Raw genomic sequence first — 22,992 nt, 5'->3', positions numbered from 1 at the left:
CAAAAGCTTTCTGTAGAAATTTCTGCCAATTTATACTTGCTTATTGTCCTTTAAGATCTAGAGGACATGGTTCTTTAGTAGAATTGGACTTATATTCTTTGAATTGTTCTCTAAGTTCTTATAACAATACATATTATACAAGTTATGATAGAATTCTTAGATACCACATAAAAATTTCAAATAGTGTACTGACATCCTAAATTCATTCATGTCCACATCATAAATCATTACCAATGATACAAATTTTAGTAATATTAAGACATCACTCTTTAAATACCATCACATTAAAAAAACAAGAATCTCAACCCTGACTGAGGTCAGTGTTTTGCAAAAGACAACAGGCTAGCTTAAATGATTTATTAAGCAGGTGCTCCCAGGAGATATGAGTAAGGGAATGGAGAAAAACATGATAGAATTCAGATGAAGTTCCAGCCTCACTCAGTCTGTTGCTGTGGAGAGCTTAAGTGGCAATTGCATATCCAAGTTTATCCAATTCCCGGGCAATGAAGTTGCCTTTCGAAGTTCTGTATTTGTCATTATTGGCTTGGAAACAGTAGGAATATATACATGAATGCGGGGGCGGTGTAGGGCAGTGAGGGGATTGGCAAGAGTTCCACGGCTATTTGGATAGGCTTCAAAGATAGATTCAACAATATCCTAATACTGTGATGTCAATAACTGAAAAACTACATTAGACTTATGATTCTGGGAAGACTGATGAGATATATTTCTCCCTATTTCTACACTAAGTACAACAACTAAAATCTGTTGACATTACATATAACAAATACATCCAAAGACTCTGAAAGGTCAGGAAAGGATGTAGACCAGTAGGGACCTCAATACTTAAAGTAACAACAGTGGTGAACAGTTTTTGAACCTCATATAACCCAGACAAGAAGTTGGAAAAGTCCATAGTCAGAAATGTCAACAAGGCTAAGACCAGCAAATCCCAATCAAAGCTTACTCTCTCTAGCTCAAGACCAAGTTTAATGATAGAGAAGTTACATATTTACTATCCTGGAGATTATAGATCTCTCCCAAATTAGATACGTATAAATAAATTATGTATCTATATAAGCTCTAATGGATATTCATTGGTACTTTCATTATTTTTTCAAATTTAATGTAAAAAATAATGCAATAAAAATTTAAGCTATTAAACACTGGAAAAAAAAGAATTGGGCCTTTCCTGTAAATGGGAAAATGAATCAGAAATGGACATTCAGGATACTCACAAAAAGGAATATTCATGGATACTACAGGAGAGAAAAAGGACCACCCCTGGAAATGATTTGATGGAAACCTCCAACTTTGCTTCACAGTCATGAGCTCAAACCCATGGCTTATAATTCCCTGAAATTTTTCCACAGTACATTATTTTATTAAGATTCTTGGGAGCCATCTACAAGTCAAAGAAAGGCCAGAAACCAATCCTATCATCATTACCTTGAAACTCCCCCAATCTCTAAAATAAGAGATATAAAACTTTTGTACTCCACAAACCCTCAGAAAAAAAAGATTTATGACTTAATTATGATTTCTCACCATACTTTGCAAATCTGTTTCATGGACACTTTGCCAGTGGCAAACACTAGTGCGTAAGAAACAATGAGGAAAGTGCACTTGGGTATTTTGTCCTGGACAAAATGTCTCTAGGGGTCAGAGGGTAGCACAGTGGTAGGGCATTTGCCTTGTACATAGCTGACCCAGGACAGAAGTGAGTTCGATCCTGGCATCTCATATGGTCCCCTGAGCCAGGAGCAATTTCTGAGTGCAGAGCCAGGAGTAACCCCTGAGCACCACAGGGTGTGGCCCAAAGAACAAAACAAAACAAAAATGTCTATTAATTGTTTTATCCATAAGGTTAAATGAAAAAAAAAACAACCAAAAAACAGAAAGATTGTGTTTGAACTTATTAGCAGCAAGAACCTGACTTAAATGTTAAGGATTCCAAAGCTAGTAATAAAAATGTTAATATATTTATCCTGATGTTAAGGATATCTGAATGGGCATTCTATTATCTCCTATTTTATAGAAAAATTGAAATTAGGGCCCAGAGAGATAGCACAGCGGCGTTTGCCTTGCAAGCAGCCAATCCAGGACCAAAGGTGGTTGGTTCGAATCCCGGTGTCCCATATGGTCCCCCGTGCCTGCCAGGAGCTATTTCTGAGCAGACAGCCAGGAGTGACCCCTGAGCACTGCCGGGTGTGGCCCCAAAAAACAAAACAAAAAAAAAACCAAAACAAACAAACAAAAAAATTGAAATTAAAAAAAAAAGTGAGTTACTAAAAACTATAATTTTATTTTTACAATGGATGTGTGTACAATGGTATTTAGTGAGCAAATATTATATGGTTATTTTGAAAAAAGTCATCTATATTTAGAAGTTTCCCTAAAATATAGAGAAAAAATTAACTTTAATAAAGAAATAATATATTCAGCAACTACGACACTCTTATAAAGAGCAGCTTTATAATACTTATTAGAGATATTCTTCTAAGACACTTTCAGACCAACGGTTAATAAACATCTGGGATAATATAGCATCATAATTTTTAAGTTCACCATCATTGTCTTCAGTAGTACATCTATCATGTGTTTTTCCTGCTTTTCTTTTCTTCTTATGCACATATGAGTTATTTTTCTCTTTGCTTTCCACCTTGAGCTCAGAGTTACTACTTGCTTCTCTTTTTAAAATATTTTGTAGGCATGTATAAAATCTGTAATGACATAAACAGGACTATTACAACTGAGTATTAAGTTGATAAAAGTACACAGGACTTGTAATGTATATAATTTGAAAGTTTGCATTCACTTTAAAATACAAAATGCCTCAAATATAACATTCATCTATTCATTATAATAATAAGCTTTGTGCTCTTAGGACAGTTTAATTAGGGAAAGAAATTTCTTTTCAGTTCTTTAAGTAAACAGGCTAAAAATATGGGTTGAAATAAACATTTTTTTTAAATTTCCCAAGTCATCATGCTCAAGAGGTGTGTGTGTATGGGGGTCCCTCCTGAGGAATCTTGACAATAATGCTAAGACCCACTGATGTGGTGCTGCAGGGTCCTACAGCTTTAGGGATTGAACCAAAATTCTTCCATTAAAGGCAAATGCCTTAACTCCTGTTCTATCATTCTAGCCCCAATCACGACAACCTCTAGCCTATGTTAATTTCTATTCTACATGCAAGAACCAAAAAACGTTAAAAGGAACAGAAATTGTTTTTTCTTTATATTTTAAAAACTTACACACGGGCTAATTTAAGAAAATGTAAAATTATAAACATTTCTACATACAGCTAAAAGTAAACACTCAATATTTTTATCTTTCCAGTTTATGTATCAAACAAGAACTAATTTATTTAAATACACATATATACATACCTATCATTTACATAACTGTGATATTACATATATAGCTCTATAAATCTTAAGTTATTATTTATTGAAGACATTCACCTATCATCAAATGAACTAAAAAATAATTTTTAGTGGAAATACAGCATTATCTAGATTCTCGAGTATCCTTACTTTCTATTACAAATTTCCTAAATACAATGAGACATTAAAAAAAGGTTATCTATTTCTATTTCCTTAGATTAGATAGAAAAGTTAATTCTATGGTTCAAGGGTATAGACATTTTGATTCTGATAAATACTATTTTTCAGTTTATTAAAAAACATTTTTCTAGTAGTAGTTTTTGAAACATCTTTTTACCCATCTCTAGAATATTAATAAAATCATGATTCACTGAGCCATGTGAGCATGGTCCCACCCAGAGGGAAAGAACCTGGGAAAAACCTCAGCCTCCTGCTTGTAAGTGGGACCCACTGCCAGTCAAGAGAACATAGGTCCACCCTGAGGCACAGAGTCAGAGGACCTTGCTTTACTGGCCTTGCAATTCTCCTACTCAATAAACTCCAGAACTATATGTAGAAAACACCACACTACAAGTATGACAATGGGGAAACAATCCATACCTCCACCATGCTTATAGAGACTATGTAAGTTTTAGGTTTGCAATGGATAGCCATCAGAGATCTCTCCTACCACACCTCAGACACAGGTAAGCCATTGTTGGCAGAGACATTAAGGACAGTTAGTATGCACATCAACATTCAATCGGTTACATGAAGGGCCTGGGGAATTTTACATAGCTTTAGAGGCTATCTTTAAAGTATACATTTCTGATCATTTCCCATTCTATATTTTTTGTCCATGTAGTCCCTACATCTAAAAGACCCCATATAGTCTTACTAGTCTAAACTTGTCTAGCAAGTTTTTGCAACTGGCAGATATTTATTAACTATTCTGTTCTTTCCTACTATATATTTTTTGCAAACCCTTTGCATTGCAATACTATCCCTGAGAATTTTGTGAAGGGGATGAGGTATTCCCACACCTAATATGACTACTCCACATTTTGTCCCATATTTCCAGCACTCAAAGACTCCCCACTGCAACACTTTTCTACACAATACCACCGGCACAGAATAAGTTCTTAACAAATATTTTCTTTCAATAAATAAGTCAAACGAGAGTCTTTCAAAGATTACATTAATTTATAATATTGAGCAGTACAGCAAAAGGCTTGACATATAGTTTTTAGTTGTAGGGCTCCCTATGGTAACAGTTTCTCATTTAACATATACTTCTTATCCTTACTTAACTGAATGCTTCTTCTTGCCCCAAAGACATCACCAGCCCATCCCTTCCTCTCCAGTGGAGAGGGTACATTCTTTCCATACTACACCAACCTATGAGTTGAAAGATGAGGTCAGAATTCAATGACATCACCAACACTTCCCACACTAAATATGTCAATTCTATCCCTCACATCATCCACCAATATTCTTTCAGTCTTTTTCATTTTTGACAATGTCTATACATGGCTTAATCTTTCTCAGCAGGTCATCCATCCATTACCCTGAATGACTTCATCATCTGGCTCTCTTCTCGTCAACCACACTGTCCATTTAGAATGACTTAATAAAATGACTCATTTTATCTAAAGCATAAATCTAGACATGACACAAATTGGGGTGAATCACCCTTATCTGACCATGAGGCTATATCTGACAATAATTTCATTTATTATTCCTCAACCCACCCCATACTTAGATGTAGGTAGTCAAGTCTTTTTTTTTTTTTTTTTTTTTTTACTGAATTATACTTAATTCCTAGGAGACTGAAGGTAAGCTCAAATACATCTTTATAATCACATAATCACAGCATTAACAACATAAAATGGTTAATTCCATTAAAAAATTAAAGAAGAACAGGGTGCTACTTTTAACTTTCAAGTAAACAATCGAGAATTCCAAATCATGTCTTTTGACTGGTCAAATTGAACAGCATCTCTTCTGAAACTAAAAGTCAAGAATAAACACTTGGAATACTTTTTCATTCTTTAAAGAAAACTTCTGAAAAGTCCTTGAAAAGCTCTTTTCCTTTTAAATTAAAAATTTGCTTTCAAATATATGTTCTTCCTTTATGACACTATTATGGCAATATAAAGCCCAATTCTCAAGGTGTACTTTCCTCACATTCAGAAGCAACAAAAAGAACTTGTAGTACAAAAAATAATTATGTTCAAGCAACTCTTTTTATCCCACTCAGAAGAAAATAAAATTCTCTTTGATCTTCTATCTCTGCTGTCAAGATTATGATGTCAAAAGGGAACTTGTATTTAATTCTCAACAAGAAAAGTTTCCAGGCCAGCCCTAGAAAAATGAATTCATGGTTTTGAGGTCAGCTTGGGGACCATTTGCAATAAAAAAGCTGGTAACTCTTTGACTTATAAAAGAGGAACCAAAAAATAATGAAGCCTAGGTGTAATCCCATACCCCTCCCAGATTTTCCCACTGCTCACAAATATCAAAGGCTGGTTTTCATCTATGTGCTTAGATTATAACTGAATAAAATTGAGCATTTGAATTAAGAAATGAAAAAATGAAGCCCATGAATGTGACAGGACCTGTGTCGGGTGCTGAAAACAGATGTTAAGAGGTAAAATCTTTTACACTAAAGTTACTCAGATTTAAAGGATCTTCACATGTAGGTCTGTGAAGCATGTTACATGTCAGGAGAAAGAGACGAGAAGATGAAGTGAAGTGGAAAAGACTTTAAGTGGAAGTACTTTAAGGTAGGGCTTGAAATGTTCCATGAAAAACAGCCCTAGGTTAAATTACAAAGATGGGTGGAAGCTGGCTAAGTAATGGGATGGGAATGACAAGAAGAGGGGGGAAAAATGATATCCAAGAAGACGCTTATCAGAAATGAAGTGTTTTTTTTTTTTTTTTTTTTTACTTTGCTATTTATTCCTTGGTCTTAAGTACATAGAGGAATGTATGCATCTTTTAGCTGCTCATTTCATTTTCTAAATGGCCGTGACTAGCAATTTGAGATCAAGAAATGGAATGAACTCCATTCTGTTTCTAATTTACTGTCATGTGGAGGTACTAACCTGCTATATCACTCCTGTATTTTTTAGTCACTCCTATTTTTTCTTACTTGCACCATGCAGCAAGAGCCCACTTGCTTCATTGCTGAACTGAGCTATCTTCTGTCTTCTAGATAAATTCCTATATATCTCTGAAACCTTAAAAATTATTTTTTTTAAATTATGATCAACTATGTGATGCATTTCTTTCAATAAATTAAAATATATTATTTTTTTTAAAAAGTTAAGTCAGTTATAATTAGCAAATGTTAACCACTGTTCTCATACCACTGAGAAATGATAAATTGTCTTGGGAATGCAATATAATATGTTAATTTCTAACTTTTTTCAGTTATTCTGTAAACAGTTATTGGGTTTCTATGACAAGCAACACAATTTACAAGGTACTAGGATATAAAAAATTTAACATATATATATATATATATATATATATATTTGGGAGTGTTTGGGAGTGAAGTGCTATTTTCACTCTGACCATGATGTAGTGGAAAAAAGAAAAAAGATATGTGCAAATAATAATATATTTCAATATGGTTCACTGAGGCATAAACTGTAATGATACTGGAAAAAGATAATAGGAATCTGAGCCAAGAAAATGGTGGTGAGTGAGGTGGAGACTAGGATAACTAAGATATTAGGAAAAGGCTAGTGAGTTATTATGATTAAATACTCAAGAGATTACTAGATTATATGGTTATGACTATTTGGGTTCAAGATAGAAGAGATTTAGAAGCTCTACCAGTACATAAGAAAGTAACTGAAACCATGGACAAGAACAGAATCCTGGAGAGTATTTAACAAACAGACAGAAAAATCCATAAGGGAGTTTATAAAGAAGAATGATCAGAAAAGAGAGCAGCACAATGATGTAAGAGAAATTCTTACTAATAAGTACAAGAAAAAAATATTTTTACTAATCATCAAGAAAAATGGGGCTGTAGCGATAGTACAGCAGGTAGGGTGTTTGCCTTGCATGCAGCCAATCTGGATTTGATCCCTGGTCCCCGAGTACTACCATGATTATTCCTGACTGCAGAGGCCAGGAGTCACCCCTAAGCACCGCCAAGTGTGGTCCCCTCTCCAAAAAACAAAAATAAAAACAAAAATATTTCATATCAAAACCAGATTATCACCTCACATAAAAAGCCTTAAAATGGTAATAATTAAAAATAGAAGATGACAAGTGTTAGCAAGAATAATAACTTTTGTCTACAAAAAGTAATATAAAATGATGCAGTTTCTGTAACAATCAGCAGGTGATGCTTCGATAAAACAACACAAAATTACCCTGTGATCCATTAATTTTATTTCTAGATATACACCCAAAAAAGCCAAAAAACATGGATTAAGGACATACTAATATTAATTGTACTTGCTTACATTATGTAAAAAGATCAATCTACACTGATAGATGGGCATTTCATAAATAAAATATGAATATGTATACTATGAAAATTATTTCCTTAAAAAATAAAATTCCAATATAACATTTGAACCATTATGTTACTATGCTAAATGAAAAGTGTAGCTTAAAGGGATGGTATTCTATGATTCTATTTGTATAAGATATCAAAAATTGTCAAACTCAGAGCTAATGAAAAGTTCTGGAAATAGAAAGGTTCTGGAAATAGAGGGTGGTGAGAGTTATATAATAAAATTTATGTGTCTTATGTCAACTGAAATATAAGCATAAAAATGACTAAAATGGTAAATTTTTGTGTTATGTGTTTTACTACAAAAATAAAATAATAATGAAATAATTGATTCATTTAATATTTCTCAATTTATTTGCATCACAATTTTATATACGTGTATATTTTGACCTTTTATTCTATATTTTATTTAATATTTTATGTTAGCTAAAAATATGTGGTTAATATTATTTTTTATAGCTAACTAATGAGTTCATCCAACCCACATCAGTCCTTATCTTATTGATACAAAGATAATCTTATTGGTAAATCTTATTGGTAAATATTTCTATAATGTCATCCTCTTTAGCTGATAATCATTTTTACATGAACTTATCATACTATTCACTCTAAGAAGTAGGGTTGGAAAATGTTATTCAGAAAAAAGAGCATCTTTTTAAAAAAATTTTTACCATAACTTTGATATTCCCATTTTTAGGCTATTCCCTGTTGTTGAAATGTAGATGAATTATTTTTAAAATTCTCTTCGAGGTATCTGAATTGTGAAGCTTTGGTCTTATGACAAACCAATTTTAGTTGATTGCAGAACTCATCAGATCTAGCTTTTTTTTTTCTCTCTTCAACATCAAAAGAGTAACTCTTCTCAGCAGTTAGCTGAACATACAGCTGTTCCAAAAGCCGCTCCCTAATTGGTTCCCCCTTTCTGAATTCACGTGTAATCTTCTAATCAGTATCTTAAGACACTTTTTACCCTTCTCTAATTTTTCCCTGATTTTTTTATGATGAGCATAGCTTTTCTGATAGCAACATGTACACTAAATTCTCAAAACATAATTTTGACTCTATGGATTTAAAGTATAATTTGATTTTACAGTTGGTGAACGTGGCTCAATTAACTTCACCAGGTGTATAGTTAGTTGAACTTGAGCTATATTTATAATCTAGTTGAAATTCAAGTAAGGAAACAGAAAAACTGATTTGCTATTCCAATGTTTTAGCAAACATTCTCCTGGAATAACACCAACAACTGCAGTAAACTTTTTGAATAGTCCCAATAAGTGGCTACAAACAGCTCAGAGTCTGCCCCCAGGTTGAGTGGCTGAGTGCTGTACAGATGCTAACCAATATCATTTTATTTAAAAGGTTTGCTCAAAACATTCTAAGATGGCCAGGCAACCCCAACTTCCATGTTATTTTTTTTCTCGACCAAGGTTCTACTAGAAAATGAAATCCTAATGTCCTAAATGTCTCACAGAATAAGCTCTTTCAAGGTAGCTAGAATAAGTTATTTTAAAAGTATCTAGACAGGTACAAATTATACAGCAACCTTGATTATGAATGTATTTTCAGTAAAAGTCTATGAAGGAAGAAGAGGTGTCTGCTCAGAACAGGGACTGTAAAATAAATCCCAGGTTGTGAAATCACACCAAAGCTGCTGTATTTCTTTTTTTCTTTTCTTTTTTTTTTTTTTTTTGAGGGGGGGCACACCCATTTGATGCTCAGGGGTTACTCCTGGCTATGGGCTCAGAAATTGCCCCTGGCTTGGGGGGACCGTATGGGACACTGGGGGATCGAACTGCAGTCCGTCCTACACTAGCGCTTGCAAGGCAGACACCTTACCTCTAGTGCCACCTTCCCGGCCCCCACAAGCTGTATTTCTAATCCAAGGTGAATGGGTCTGATGGTGGTAGTGACAAAGAATTAATAAACAAGCCAGTCAGGAGCGTCATGGAGTCAGCGGCTTCTTGCCTTGTAGTCTCTGCACGCAGCAAGCAAAAACTGACCTTTGTTTATTAAACCAGTCCCAATTCACCTGGCGAGAAAGATCCAAGGAAGGCAAAACAAAGTACCAGGTGGATTGTTACATATTAAAGGGATAAGTTTAAAAAAAAGAGAGAAAGATTGGGGACTGCTTTTGTTTTGGGTTAATAGCTGGGTGTCATATTACAAGGGACCATCATATTACACATGCTCTCTAAAATAAACCAACAATATTCTTTAAAGGAGGCATTTACCTAAATTAGTGCTAAGGAAATTAAGCCAATAGAATTGGCTAAATTATGATGGAACCTGAATTTGACCTCAGTTCACTTCTAAAAGTCCTCTAAATTTTACATTAAGCTACACTTCTATTCTTGGCATTTCTGAGCTTAAGTACTTCCAGAAAAGTTTTGGAATAACTGAATTTTAGGTAAGCAAGTTAAATAATAATATTCTTTCATATTTTATAGACAATTCTGATGAGAGAAGCTCAACAAAAACATACTACAAAAGTTGTAGTATAAAATCCATCAATGAAGCCATTTCAATGATTGTGGATGAAGAGAGAGGTTGTAAGGAAGGGGAGTGAAAAATTCAGGCTTTATTGAGGCAGTGACTGATATGGCTATGTGGTGGCCAAAAAGGTGAAAGACGGAAAAGGAAATTACAAATAATATCAAGGTAGCCATCATTTCTTGAAAAACTCAGAGAAGAGTACATTTGCTGAGAGTAAATTAGAGAGCATTATCAGCTCTTTCTTTATATTAAAATTTTTTTTCTTCTTCAAAACAAGGTTAAAAAAGAAAATAAATGGAACTGTTTTCATCTGTACGAACTACAGCAGTCAAACACCACTCCCTCCATTTTCTCACAGAAACATAGTCCAGCTCAGCAAATAAAATCAAATAAAATGAGCAGCTAAATCCTCTCCAGTGAGATCAGACTATAGGGCTGAAAACTCTGGGTTTTTCCTTGTGAAATGGGATTGTGCCAAGTCCCCTACCCTCTCCCACACCCATCTCACCAGCAGAAAAACCAGGGGACCCACACACAGCTACCTACTTCCTGGCAGAAAAACAGCTCAGCTCCTCCACCAAGCTCCAAAGGAAAATAATGGCCACTGATATTTCTCAGGTAGACTGCTCCTGGCTGAAACCTCAAAAGTGTGTGCACTTGTGTGTCAAAAGTGTGTGTGTGTGTGTGTGTGTGTGTGTGTGTGTGTGTGTACACGCACGCACACGCACTCCTTACTGCTTGAACTACAATAGCTGAATGCCACCCCCTGGGCCTACACCTTCCAACTAAATTTCGAAGCTACCAAATTTATTTTAGATCTGTAATTCCTGTACATTAGGCCACATGGCATCTTAATATCTTATACAATATCAGCCCAGTAATATCACAGGAAATCTGATGGGAAAGTTACATAGTAATCTACCAACTTCAGCCTAGCACCAACTGCAGAGTCCAGTAAATCCTTTGATCTGGTCTTTAGTAACAACATAGTGAGATATAATAATAATTTCAAATTAACCTGTGTTGATTTAAGGTTCTTTTTTTTGCTTTTTTGGGCCACACTCATAGCTCAGGGATTACTCCTGGCTATGCATTCAGAAATAACTCCTGGCTCAGGAGACCATATGGGATGCCGGGGATCGAACCAAGGTTTGTCCTAGATTGGCTGTGTGCAAGGCAAACACCCTACTGCTGTGCTACTGCTCTGGCCCCATGTATTGATCTAATTTTTATAATTCTATTTGCCTTTGTATTGTTATAAGCAATATCAAGTAAATTTGTTTGTGCCTACCTGGAGGCAGGCTATGATGGAGGGTGGGAGATTGGGGACAATGGTGAAGGGAAAATCACACTGATGGTGGGATTGGTGTTTAAATATTTAATCTTGAAACAACTGTTATTATGAAAAATTTAGTCAATCACTATGATATAATAAAAATTAAAGAAAAAAATAGTAAGAGAATTATAAACCTGTGTTCTTATTTGGTCAATTACGGCAATTCTAGATCTAATCTGTGATAAGAGTGGGGTACTAAACAGCCAAAAGTAAAAAAGAGACTAAAACTCCATTAGGTTAAGATGTTCTTGCCAATAGAACATTTCTAGTAGAACACACCCAGGGCTTTGTACTTTCCTAGAAGCCTTAAATTTAATCATCTATGGTCCTTGTCACTATGGTCTTTCTTATTTGGATACTTACATACTATCCTATTAATGTCTGTGGCTGGAAATTATGGGTGCCACTATGAAGCCTCCTCCTATAGTCCATCCCATGTCCAGTATAGCTTAGCATGGGGCCACCAAGGCCACAGTCTGCAGGGTTAGGGATACATGCTGGGGTCTGAATTTTGGTTCATGTTTATAGCACCCCCTTCAAGCTATTTCCATAGTCCAACTCTATATACTATTGACTATCTTTTTTAGGAGACGAGGATGAGGCTACAAGTTAAAAAACAATTGGAAGTATAAACAGAAAATGGATATATATACACACACACACAGAAATACATATTGAAAATGACCAAATCATAGCAGAATAATGTGGAAATATACAATCAGTATACCTTTCAATTCTCTTCCTATTTTCCTCCATTTTCTGGTTTGCTATATTTAACACGAAGTCAATATAGTCCTCAGACACCAACAGTTTTCCCTTTTGGCTTAATGGAACTTCTAAGCCATGTGTACTCCGGACAGCCTATAAGGAACAAACAATTTAGGTATAAAGATTAAAATACTATATAATATTTATATACTATGAAAACACTGAAAATAACTAAGGGAAAGTCCCAGTCAAGGCTGTGTTTAAACATTTTAATTCTGCCAAAACTTTAAAATTTGGACTTTGATATAATTTAGCTAAACACAGCTGCATCAAAGAAGATTAGATTTTTCCCACTCTATAAAGTCATTTCTTAAAGAAAGGATTTTTAGACTTTATCTTTCAGAGAGGTAGATAATATCAAAGAATCCAATAACTTTAACAGTTTCAATCTCACTAAAGCTTAGAAAACTCTAATATACTTTTTAAAGAGAAGAACTAAAAGGAACCTCAACAAAAGCTTTAAGGAAAAATAAAAATGAAGTGGACAGCATGGAGCTATTAGCTTAGCTTGAGCAGCATAGTTTAGAAAATAAATATGTATCTTCTATCTCAAAAAATGACTCCTTTGGGGCCAGATTACAGTAGAAAAAATATTTGCCTTGCATGCAGTAGATCTGGGTTCAATCCCCATCATTTCATATGGTTCCCTGAATCTTCAAGGAGTGATTCATAAGTGAAGAAGTAGGAGTAAACCCTGAATACCTTCTTTAATGTTTTAGGCTTCAAATGTAGAAAAAAAGGATAAATATAATATCGGTTCTGCTATCATAAATTAACACTTTATAACAGGAAATACATAGGTGAATACAGAATTACTTTACAACAAAAGTGCTTCAACAGAAGAAACACATTTGCATTTTCGTATAGATGGGGCAATCAGTACACTAGTGAGAAATGGACATAATTCATAAGTATCAGGAAAAATATCTGGAAACCCTAACTATTTTTACTGGAGAATTATGCAGTATTGACTGGAGTGACTAACTAAGATGGAGAGCAGAATGATGGGTCAGAAGACAATCGAGAAGACAGAGGTAAGGGAAAATAAGAGTTCAAGAAGGTACAGAGGAGAGGTGATGTCATATGTGAAAAATCAGAGGCAGAAGTTATAGGACTTGTCACTAACAGCATGGAAGACAAAGGAATGGAAGTTAAGAATGTATGTTTTTGCTCAAACTACCAGATTTTTTGAAGGTTATCAAGTCCAATGTTTATCAACCCCTTTTTGTTTATTTGTTTGATTCTGGATCACAGCTGGCTGAACTCAGGGGTTGCTTCTGGTTCTTCACTCAGAAATCATTCCTGGTAGGCTCAGGGGACCATATGGGACGTGGGGATTGAACCCAGGTTGGCTGCGTGCAAGGCAAATGCTCTACTCACTGTGCTATTGCTCTGGCCCCAAACCTTTATTAAATTTAGCCTCCTTCCAACTCTCCTATCTATGTCTCCTATCCTATTATTTGGGCTTTTAATTTCATGCTGTGACCCTCTATTTACACTATTTATACCTGTCGACTGTTTGGAATATCCCGAAGCCCTGGGGAGACAGTGGCTCTGGAATAAGACATGCTGATCTAGTCCAGAAGGCAGCAAGTATTTTTTGATAAAAAAGTAAATAGTAGACGGAATCCTTTCTTGATCTGGAGGCTAGCTCTAGCTGGCATGAGGTTTGAGAGACACCCCATGTCAAAGGCCTTCTCCCTAACTTGGGTGTGCTGAGAGCCTTGATAGGCCTCCAGCCGTCCCCTCTTCTGCCCCAGCCTCCAGGCCCTCTCTGGGTGCTAGCCCAGGCGGCCAGACAAGGTGGGGTCGGGTGATCCCTCCTGGATGGGGTCCCAAGCTTTCTCTGCCCTTCCCCAGCACTAGGGTGAGAAGGGCACAGGGTGGAGGGCGGGTAGACCCTGGTTCCGGCTCTCTACAGAAATGGTGGGTCCTAACTTGGGTGTGCTGAGATTTGCTCGGTTGCACTAAGGTTGTCATTTCCAATTTCTTACCAGTATATATGTTCAAAACTGCGTGGGGGCCCCTGCGCACAATACATATTAAGAGTATTCCCTATCCTTAAGTTATGTTTTGCATATGCAGAATGTCCATTTTGTTTTCTGCCCTTTTGCACACCCCAGAAAGCTCATTTTTACTCCTTAACTCTCCCCACCCCAACCATCAGTAACCCATATTACTCTTTTTAACTTCAGTACTGCACCAAAGCTGAGCATTGGATCTAACTAACCCCAACTATTTCAAAAGACATAAAATGGACACGTATGTCTTTTGAATATTTTATGTGTTTTTTCTCTGATAGCTATAAGTCTTACTAAAGATTCTCTTATACAGTGACGATTCTAACCACTTTTTATCTTCTCTTTATGAGCGTTCAATAAGGAATTTTGGTGAAAGAGTCCCCCAGTTTAATGAACTTTTTGAATGAACCATGTCATGGGGATTGTTGGATTTGTTCTTATGGCCCCCATCTGCGCTGATAACGCCATGTGGCATTGTTCCTTGTTTGCATAGGTACATTAAAGTGGGAAAATACCATACATGCAAATAAGATCTTATCTAATAGAGATTGGAACACACAAATCTTGTAGTGCAACGGGACCTTACACCCTGAACATTGACATAATGACCTGGCACAGGCCTCAAAAGAATGGTTATTCTCCATTCACCCCTGAACCAGGGAAGCCATCCATGAAATATCCAAGTTTGTCTATAGACATCACCTGGAAGCAATCCTCTTCCAGGGAAGACACTACCGCTGTTCTGACATCGACCTGCTCAAAAGAGACTTCCCTTAACTGAGAAGACTTAACAACGACCTGCTTACAGGACAGGACTCTCTGCATTGCCCTTTAATTGTGAGGTGAAACAAGAGGACACTCCACATCCTGACTTCAATGTAGAATATGCAGATTCCAGGATTTTTAATACAGAAACATGATACCAACAACAAAGACTGTGTGAAAAATAAAAGTGTGTTGGCACTACAGACAATGTCTTGAATTGGACAAACTAGCTTTCCAGGAGTCTAGAGTTGGTCTTATGCCAGGAACCTTCAGGGGTAGGGTCTCCTTATATTAAGGCCAAGGTTTTTCCTTTCCATGTCCCTCATATTTTGGTGGGCCTATGCAAACAGTAATTGCCACTCTAACACCGTTTTTACTGTGCTCCTTTGACTCTAATCCTAAAAAAAAAAAAAAACCCACTTAAACTTTTGAGGTTAACTTAAATCAATATGCAATTTGCATGGAAATGTAAAAAAATACTATGCCTTTTATGTTCAAGGAGTTACATAAGTTTTATGGCTTTAGATTGCTTTGTGTACTGTTAAGAAATATTATAATATATTACAATCTGGGGACTTGAGGGATAAAGTTATTGTACATGGGTTCTGTTTTATTTATCTTAAAGTTCTTTGGCTGAAAGTTCAAAGTTAAGATATCAGCAAGGGGACTTCTGAGAATTCTGTTTATGGGTGATTGTCCTTCCACTGTAACTTTACCTTGTCCTCTTTCTGTGCATCTTTGTTCTCATAATTAAAAATAAATAAAAAATTAAAAAAAACTGCAAATAGTATGTATTTCAGTTTTGTTATCTGTACCCACTCAAAATTGTTATTGTAGCACAAAGCGGTCTCAGACAATAATCCATCAAATAGGTGCAGTGGGATCTAGCTCCTTAATGGGTTGAACTTGGCCCTAGTGTAGTTTGCTGGTCCACAAATCTATATGGCTAATTCAGACCCTATAAGACTAAGAACAGCAGTTGGAGCAATGGCACAGTGGTAGGACATTTGTCTTGAATGTGGCTGACCTGGGACCAAGATGGGTTTGATCTCCAGCATCCCATATGGTCCCCTGAGCCTACCAAAAGCAATTTCTGAGTGCAGGGCCAAGAGTAACCTGAATGCCGCTGAATCTGCCCCCCCCCCCCCCAAAAAAAGAATAAAGACATTTTGGCCCAAATTCATATAATGTAGGTACTTTAGACAATGTAATCTTTCTACTACATTATCATCCTACTTCTTAAATGGTATTGACTATTTAGGATGAGAAGGAAGAATACTGTAAGATAAGACCACAAGTGAAAATTTAACAATTTAGAACTTCTTCCTTATAGGAAAGAATAATAAGTCATGGAAGATGTTTGTTTATATATACATTTACTTTCTGTCCCAGGTCCTCATACACAGAGGGCAAATAATCTACTGCTTATCTACTTGCCAAGCCTACTGAAGAATTTCAAGAGACTTTTAAAGGCAGGAATCTAATTAGAAGTCTATTCTATCATCTGGAATATTTCATGTACAAAAAATTGCTTTTATTCTGAAACATATCTTACCAATATAATCTTCCCTCTCTTTCCCACTGTTATGCCAGAATTCTTGAAACCAGAATCTATTGCCACAGTATGCTGTAAGAAAATATATGTGTTAAATTCTGATAATCTAATCATGTGAACTCTACAAATTAGCTCTACGAAGTGCAGAAACATACAAAACCCATACATAAACATATATAACATATATACAAATCTATAAATAAATAAAAATAATTGTGAATAAATAATTATGAGTGATTAAACTACTATTGCATCCATTTTGTAGAATTCAAGCTTAAAATTAAGTTCACCCACATGTCTATAAATTCACTGATAAAGGTTTACCAGAATCTGAGCATCCTGCAACTCTTGACACTGCACATGAAGAACAAATGGTTCAAATTTCAAAATGGCATCCCCGCTCACTTTCTTCAGTGCTTCAATCTAAATAAATGAAAAAGTATCAGAAACGAACCTATGGCAGTGCTCTTTGGTGAAATTATTGCCTAATGAACTTCAGTTTCCCCCCAGAAACTTTCAGACTTATAGTAACAGACTATTTTCACAATAATTACCCACTGTCTGTTCTTCCATCCTCCAAAAGCCCATTTATTTTAAAATTATTGGTACCACACTGAGTGCTCTGGGCTGGGGTGTGATGATCTAGTAGATCCTGGTTGTTCTTCAGGGGTGGGGTGAAATAGAGTGGGGAGGAGGAAATCATGCAGAGCCTGGAATCCAACCCAGGTCTCCTAAAAACAAAGCATGGACCAGCATCCTTGATTCTCTCTCTGACCCTGCTTATTTATGTTACAAGACCAAATTTCTTATTTTCTGCAAACACTTTTCTTTTTTTTTTTGGTTTTTGGGCCACACCCGTTTGACGCTCAGGGGTTACCCCTGGCTATGTGCTCAGAAATCGCCCCTGACTTGGGGGGACCATATGGGACGCCGGGGGATCGAACCACGGTCCGTTCCTTGGCTAGCGCTTGTAAGGCAGACACCTTACCTCTAGCGCCACCTTCCCGGCCCCTGCAAACACTTTTCTAAACATCCTTCTAAGAAAGTAATCTACCATTAAAATTCCACAATTGATTTCTTATTAAGGAATATTGACATAAAGACATTACTAGAAAGCCTATTGAAATTCTTTATTGTTAAATTTTTGAGGCACCTATGTTATATCTTAGTAAGAATTTATACAAGAGATTTCTTTTTTTTTTTTGGTTTTTCGGGCCACACCCATTTGATGCTCAGGGGTTACTCCTGGCTAAGCACTCAGAAAATGCCCCTGGCTTGGGGGGACCATGTGGGACACCGGGGGATCGAACCATGGTCCTTCCTTGGCTAGCGCTTACAAGGCAGACACCTTACTTCTAGCACCACCTCGCCAGCCCCAGAGAATTATTTCTAAGAATCCTTCTTTCATACTTTATGATTCTGCTGAGATTCTTAACTGTTACTCTGCCATTCATCAATCCCACCTACTATCATAGTGTAAGAGATGCCAACTGTCTAGGTAGGTCTCTTCATGCCTATTATTCATTCCACTGGCAAAAATAATTGGTCTCAGTTGCACAAGCATAATGACTCATCCATTCTTTAGGAATGGCACAGGACATTATGGGAAAAAAAGACATTTTTTTTCTGTTGAGACTGCTGACAGCTACCTTGTCTAATACAAGGATCATTTGTTACAGAAGACAATTAAGGGCAAGTATGCTGAGAGAATCAGTAATCAAAGACAGAGATAAAATAAACATTGTGAAGACACTTAAGCACCTAATGTAAAATGCCCAACTCCAATTCTACTCATGTCTCTGCCAGTTAACTCAATTACCTTTTTTTTTGGCCTTAGACACTTAGCATTGAGTCTCTAAATTTACCAGGAATATAAAGTGCATGACTAATAGCAACTTAATAAATACACCAAAACATTTAACTTTGGAAATTTAGTAATTCAATACAAACAGAAAGTTTTTAAATAATCAATCCAGATAAATAATGAATATGTATAACAGTACATTTGTAATATATAGTGTTATTCTCTATGTCCTCACTCATTGCTCCAACTTACAGAATCCTCAAATGGCAGAACCGAAATTCAACATGTGTTCATCCTACGTGAATTTTTAGCTGTGTCCAAGACGTTTTTCATTGAGTAGTTCTAATCCTTACATACATATACTTCTATTTTTTATGACTCCAAACAATCTAGAATAAACATTCTTTAGGTTTTATAACTTCAGTCTTGCAATTTTGCACAAAAATCACTATATTTTCTCTTCTCCTCATTGTATTTAAAGTGACCATGAAGTAAATGTTTATTTCTAAAGTTATAGATAAAACTTACCACATTATCTTTTACACATGGTTTGTGTGTAACGAGTAGCCAGCAACAGTTCTGTTTCTGATTCTCAAAACCATTTGCACCCTAAAATAACAAGTAAAGTAACAATATATCATAAAACATTTAAATGACTAGAGAAAACAAGTATTTCAAACACAAAACTCAGGTCCCAACACTAAACAGTTTCCCAAAGACTACCAGTCATGATGTCAAAACAATTTGAAAAATCAAAATTTTAATTTAATTGCCCATCAATTTGCTGCTTATTATCCAAAAAAAGTGTTTCTATGCAAAGTTCTCATAGGTACTTTGCAAATAGTTTCTACTCTCCAAGATACTGGAGAGTTCATGTAGAAACACACAACATTTGTATATCTCGGTATTTTTAAGGAAGTAGCTATTTATGTAAATCCATAGGAAATGTTATTATCTGGTATTGGATCCAAGATCTCTGCTTGTCCTAAAAGATAAATTTGTCCAATTTAATGAGAGAACTCAATAATCTATGTATCTGATTTGGGGCTGGCTGTTCTTAATCTTAGAACCAAAAAGTAAAGTCCATTTTTAGCAAATTTATATAATCTAATGGCAATTTTGAGAAACCAAATAGGCCTGTGGTTTCATCTTACATATATCTGCTTCATTCTACTACAATCCACTTTTTCAGATTTTCCTATTTTAATTTTTTTCTTGTATTGCTTTAGGTTTTTGCTCCAAATCCTTCTTGAAATGGAATTTAAAATAAAAAACCTCACCCAAAAATGGGAAAAAGAAATAAACAGACATTTCCTAAAAGATACAGATGGTCAAAAGGCACATGAAAAAATGCTCCATATCACTAACCACCAGGGAAATGCAAATGAAAACAATGAGATATCATCTCATGCCACAGAGACTAGCACACATCACAAAGAACAAGAACAATAAGTGCTGGGTGTGTGGAGAAAGAAACTCTCATTCATTGCTGGTGGGAATATTGACTGATCTAGTCTTTTTAAAAAACAATAAAGATAATCCTCAAAAAACTAGAAATTGAGTTTCCATTTGATCCAGCAAGATTACTCCTAAGGATATACTTTAGGAACCCTAAAACACCACGTAGTAAAGTCCTCTGCATTCCTATTTTTGTTGCAGCACTATTTACAATATTCAGAATCTGGTAACAATCCAAGTGTCTCAAAATTGAGGAATGGCTAAAGAATCTGTGGTACATCTACACAATGGGATACTACAGATTTTAGGAAAAGTGAAGTCAGAAATTTGCTTATTGTGGGTGATACGGAGGTTATTATGGTGAGTGAAATGAGTTAGAGGGAGAGGAATATACATAGAATAATCTCATTCAATTTTGGACTACAAGAAAGATAGTATGGTAATAATATCCAGAAACAATAGAGATGAGGATCAGGAGGACATGATGGTAGGAAGCTTGCCACAGTTAGGGTAGTGAATGTTCCACTGTGACAATGATAGTTGAAACGATCACTCTGGGCAAAATCTGGGTGCTGAAAGGGGCTAAAGTGATATACTTGGTACCCCTACATTAACAACAGTGCAAACTGCAGTGTCAAAGGGGAAAGAAAGAGTGTGTGTGTGTGTGGAGGAGAGAAAGCAAAAGCAAGAAAGAGCAAGAGCCAGAGAGAGAGAGAGAGAGGTGATGGTGAAATGACTGCCTGCATTTGAACAGGAGGGGAAAGGAGGCTTTAAGATATAGGGGACACGGGGCCAGCCCGGTGGCACTAGAGGTAAGGTGTCTGCCTTGCAAGTGCTAGCTAAGGTAGGACAACGGTTCAATCTCCTGGCGTCCCATATGGTCCCCCCAAGCCAGGGGCAATTTCTGAGCACTTAGCCAGGAGTAAACCCTGTGCATCAAATGGGTGTGGACTGAACAACCAAAAAAAAAAAAAAAAAAAAGGTATTAGGGACACTTGTGTAGGGAGGTGTACATTGTTTGACTAAAATTCAATCATGAATAATTTAATATTAATATTTTATTATTATTATATTATATTATATTATATATTATATATTATATTAATAATTTAATCACCACGGTGATTAAAGTAATTACTAAGAAATAAGAATATACAAAGGTAGACAACTGATCAAATAAAAAGTCCAGGATAAATCCCAAGACATTTCAGAAGAAGCAGTCATTATTTCCAAGAGAATGTGTACCATCTGTGTTCAAGAGGGAGAGGTGATTTTGGGGAGAAGTACCAGACACACAGATCTAAGAAAAATAAAAATGAGTGGAAGCAAAGGGAGCTAAATGTCATGTGTGAAAACAAGTTTAAACAGTAAATAAAGATAAAGAGAAGTAATGGCAGATAGGATTGAAAGCAAAATACAAGAAGTTTACTATTTTCTGATGTTGAAAACAGTGTACTAAAAGATTTCAGCATAAGTAAATGATATGCATAGAGCTGAACTTCAAAAAGGTATGTTAAAAATGTGTATCATGGGTTGGGAGTAAAGGCTGATAGTTCAGGCACTTGCTTGAAAATTACTGCAATTAACAGTGATAACAGAGGTGTACAATAAGATATTCAGGTGAGACAGGGCAGTAGTAGTTAACTGCATGAGTGCGCGAGGATCAGTTGCTCAGCAGTCAGTCAGTACTCAGGAAGGAATGAAACAATATAAAAATGCGCAGGCACGGCTAAAGTTGGAGTAAACAATCATGAAATTGTTTGAAGAATAAACCTATAAGCATATTCTTTACCTCTGCATTAAAATATTAAAATCAACAATAAATGCAATAGACTGCTAATTCTTAACAGTATCCCTAATATGGACCAGGCACGATGTTAAAAGTTCTGTCTATTTTCTGCACTAAAAATTTGAGGCCAATATTCCATGTTCTCCTCGCCTGAAGAATAGAGCGGAATGGGGCTTACCTTGCATAACTTTCCTAAAGTTACAAACCCCATAAAGTCTATAAATATTTCTCGAGTGTAGGCCACATTGCCCCCAAACTTAAGAGCTTGGCCATACATAGGTTCACATTATGTACTAATTTAGCATGTTACCAGAGTTGTAATAATGGAGAAGGCCAATAGAAGGCAGTAATGGATTCCTAAACTAAGTTCAAGTAGAAAAAGGATTGATTGGTAGATCGGGGTAAGAAAATACCAGTCTCGCAGGTTAAGAAGTTAATCAGTGGCACATTTAGGAAATGAAATTACTTAACCCTTGCAAATCAATATCATTCTCAGACCCACACTTTCCACATGGCGGGGGATTGTTAGAAACAAAGACTATCAGACCCCATTCAAAACCTACAATATTGGAATTTGTTTATGTGATCCGCAGGGGATCAACATTTTGGAAATCATAGCCCGGACAGGAGATGATCCCTGAGCTGAGAGCCGGGAGGAAGCCCTGAGCACAGCCACCTACCCCTGCCTGTCCCTCCTTTAAGCAAATCAACTCAAAAGAAACCTATACCACCAGAAGGACCGAGAGAGACTGGGATGGGGCCAGACTGGGTGGGCTCCCGGCTCCTGATGCTGCTGATCCCCCCCTTCAGGGTTCCATTCCGACGCCATCTACGAAAGGGTCCTCACCCCATCTAGGAGCACGATGCGGCCTGAGCAGGAACTAGTGGTGAAAAATCGTTCTTGCTCGTTTAGGAGTTGCACGAGCTCGACCACATCCTCGTCCAAACTGCCCTTTCGGCTGAGGTCCGCTTTGCCCAAACACTGTGTCTTCCACCTCTTGAATTCAGCCTTGTGATCCATGCCATGAGGATAAAAAGGGGTCGGGCTTTCACAAAAGTTGCTCCGTGGGGGCCGCCATATTGGAGCGAACGGTG

At 36.3% G+C, this 22,992-nt stretch overlaps 1 protein-coding gene across 1 annotated transcript; it reads right to left on the bottom strand.

Moving 5' to 3' along the window:
• Nucleotides 1-2,485: 2,485 nt before the first annotated feature.
• TYW3 (tRNA-yW synthesizing protein 3 homolog) lies at nucleotides 2,486-22,980 on the bottom strand. Its single transcript, XM_049772542.1, has 6 exons — nucleotides 22,745-22,980; nucleotides 19,179-19,259; nucleotides 17,171-17,269; nucleotides 16,847-16,918; nucleotides 12,465-12,598; nucleotides 2,486-2,723 (listed from the first exon to the last, which is right to left on the bottom strand). The coding sequence occupies exons 1-6, from the start codon at nucleotides 22,916-22,918 to the stop codon at nucleotides 2,486-2,488; spliced, it is 798 nt and encodes a 265-aa protein (XP_049628499.1). The 5' UTR covers nucleotides 22,919-22,980.
• Nucleotides 22,981-22,992: the final 12 nt, after the last annotated feature.

Source organism: Suncus etruscus, chromosome 4, assembly GCF_024139225.1.
Source record: "Suncus etruscus isolate mSunEtr1 chromosome 4, mSunEtr1.pri.cur, whole genome shotgun sequence".
NCBI classification, from domain to species: Eukaryota; Metazoa; Chordata; class Mammalia; order Eulipotyphla; family Soricidae; genus Suncus; species Suncus etruscus.
The sequence above is the reverse complement of the archived record's forward strand: the minus strand, read 5'-3'. Positions and strand labels throughout refer to the sequence as shown.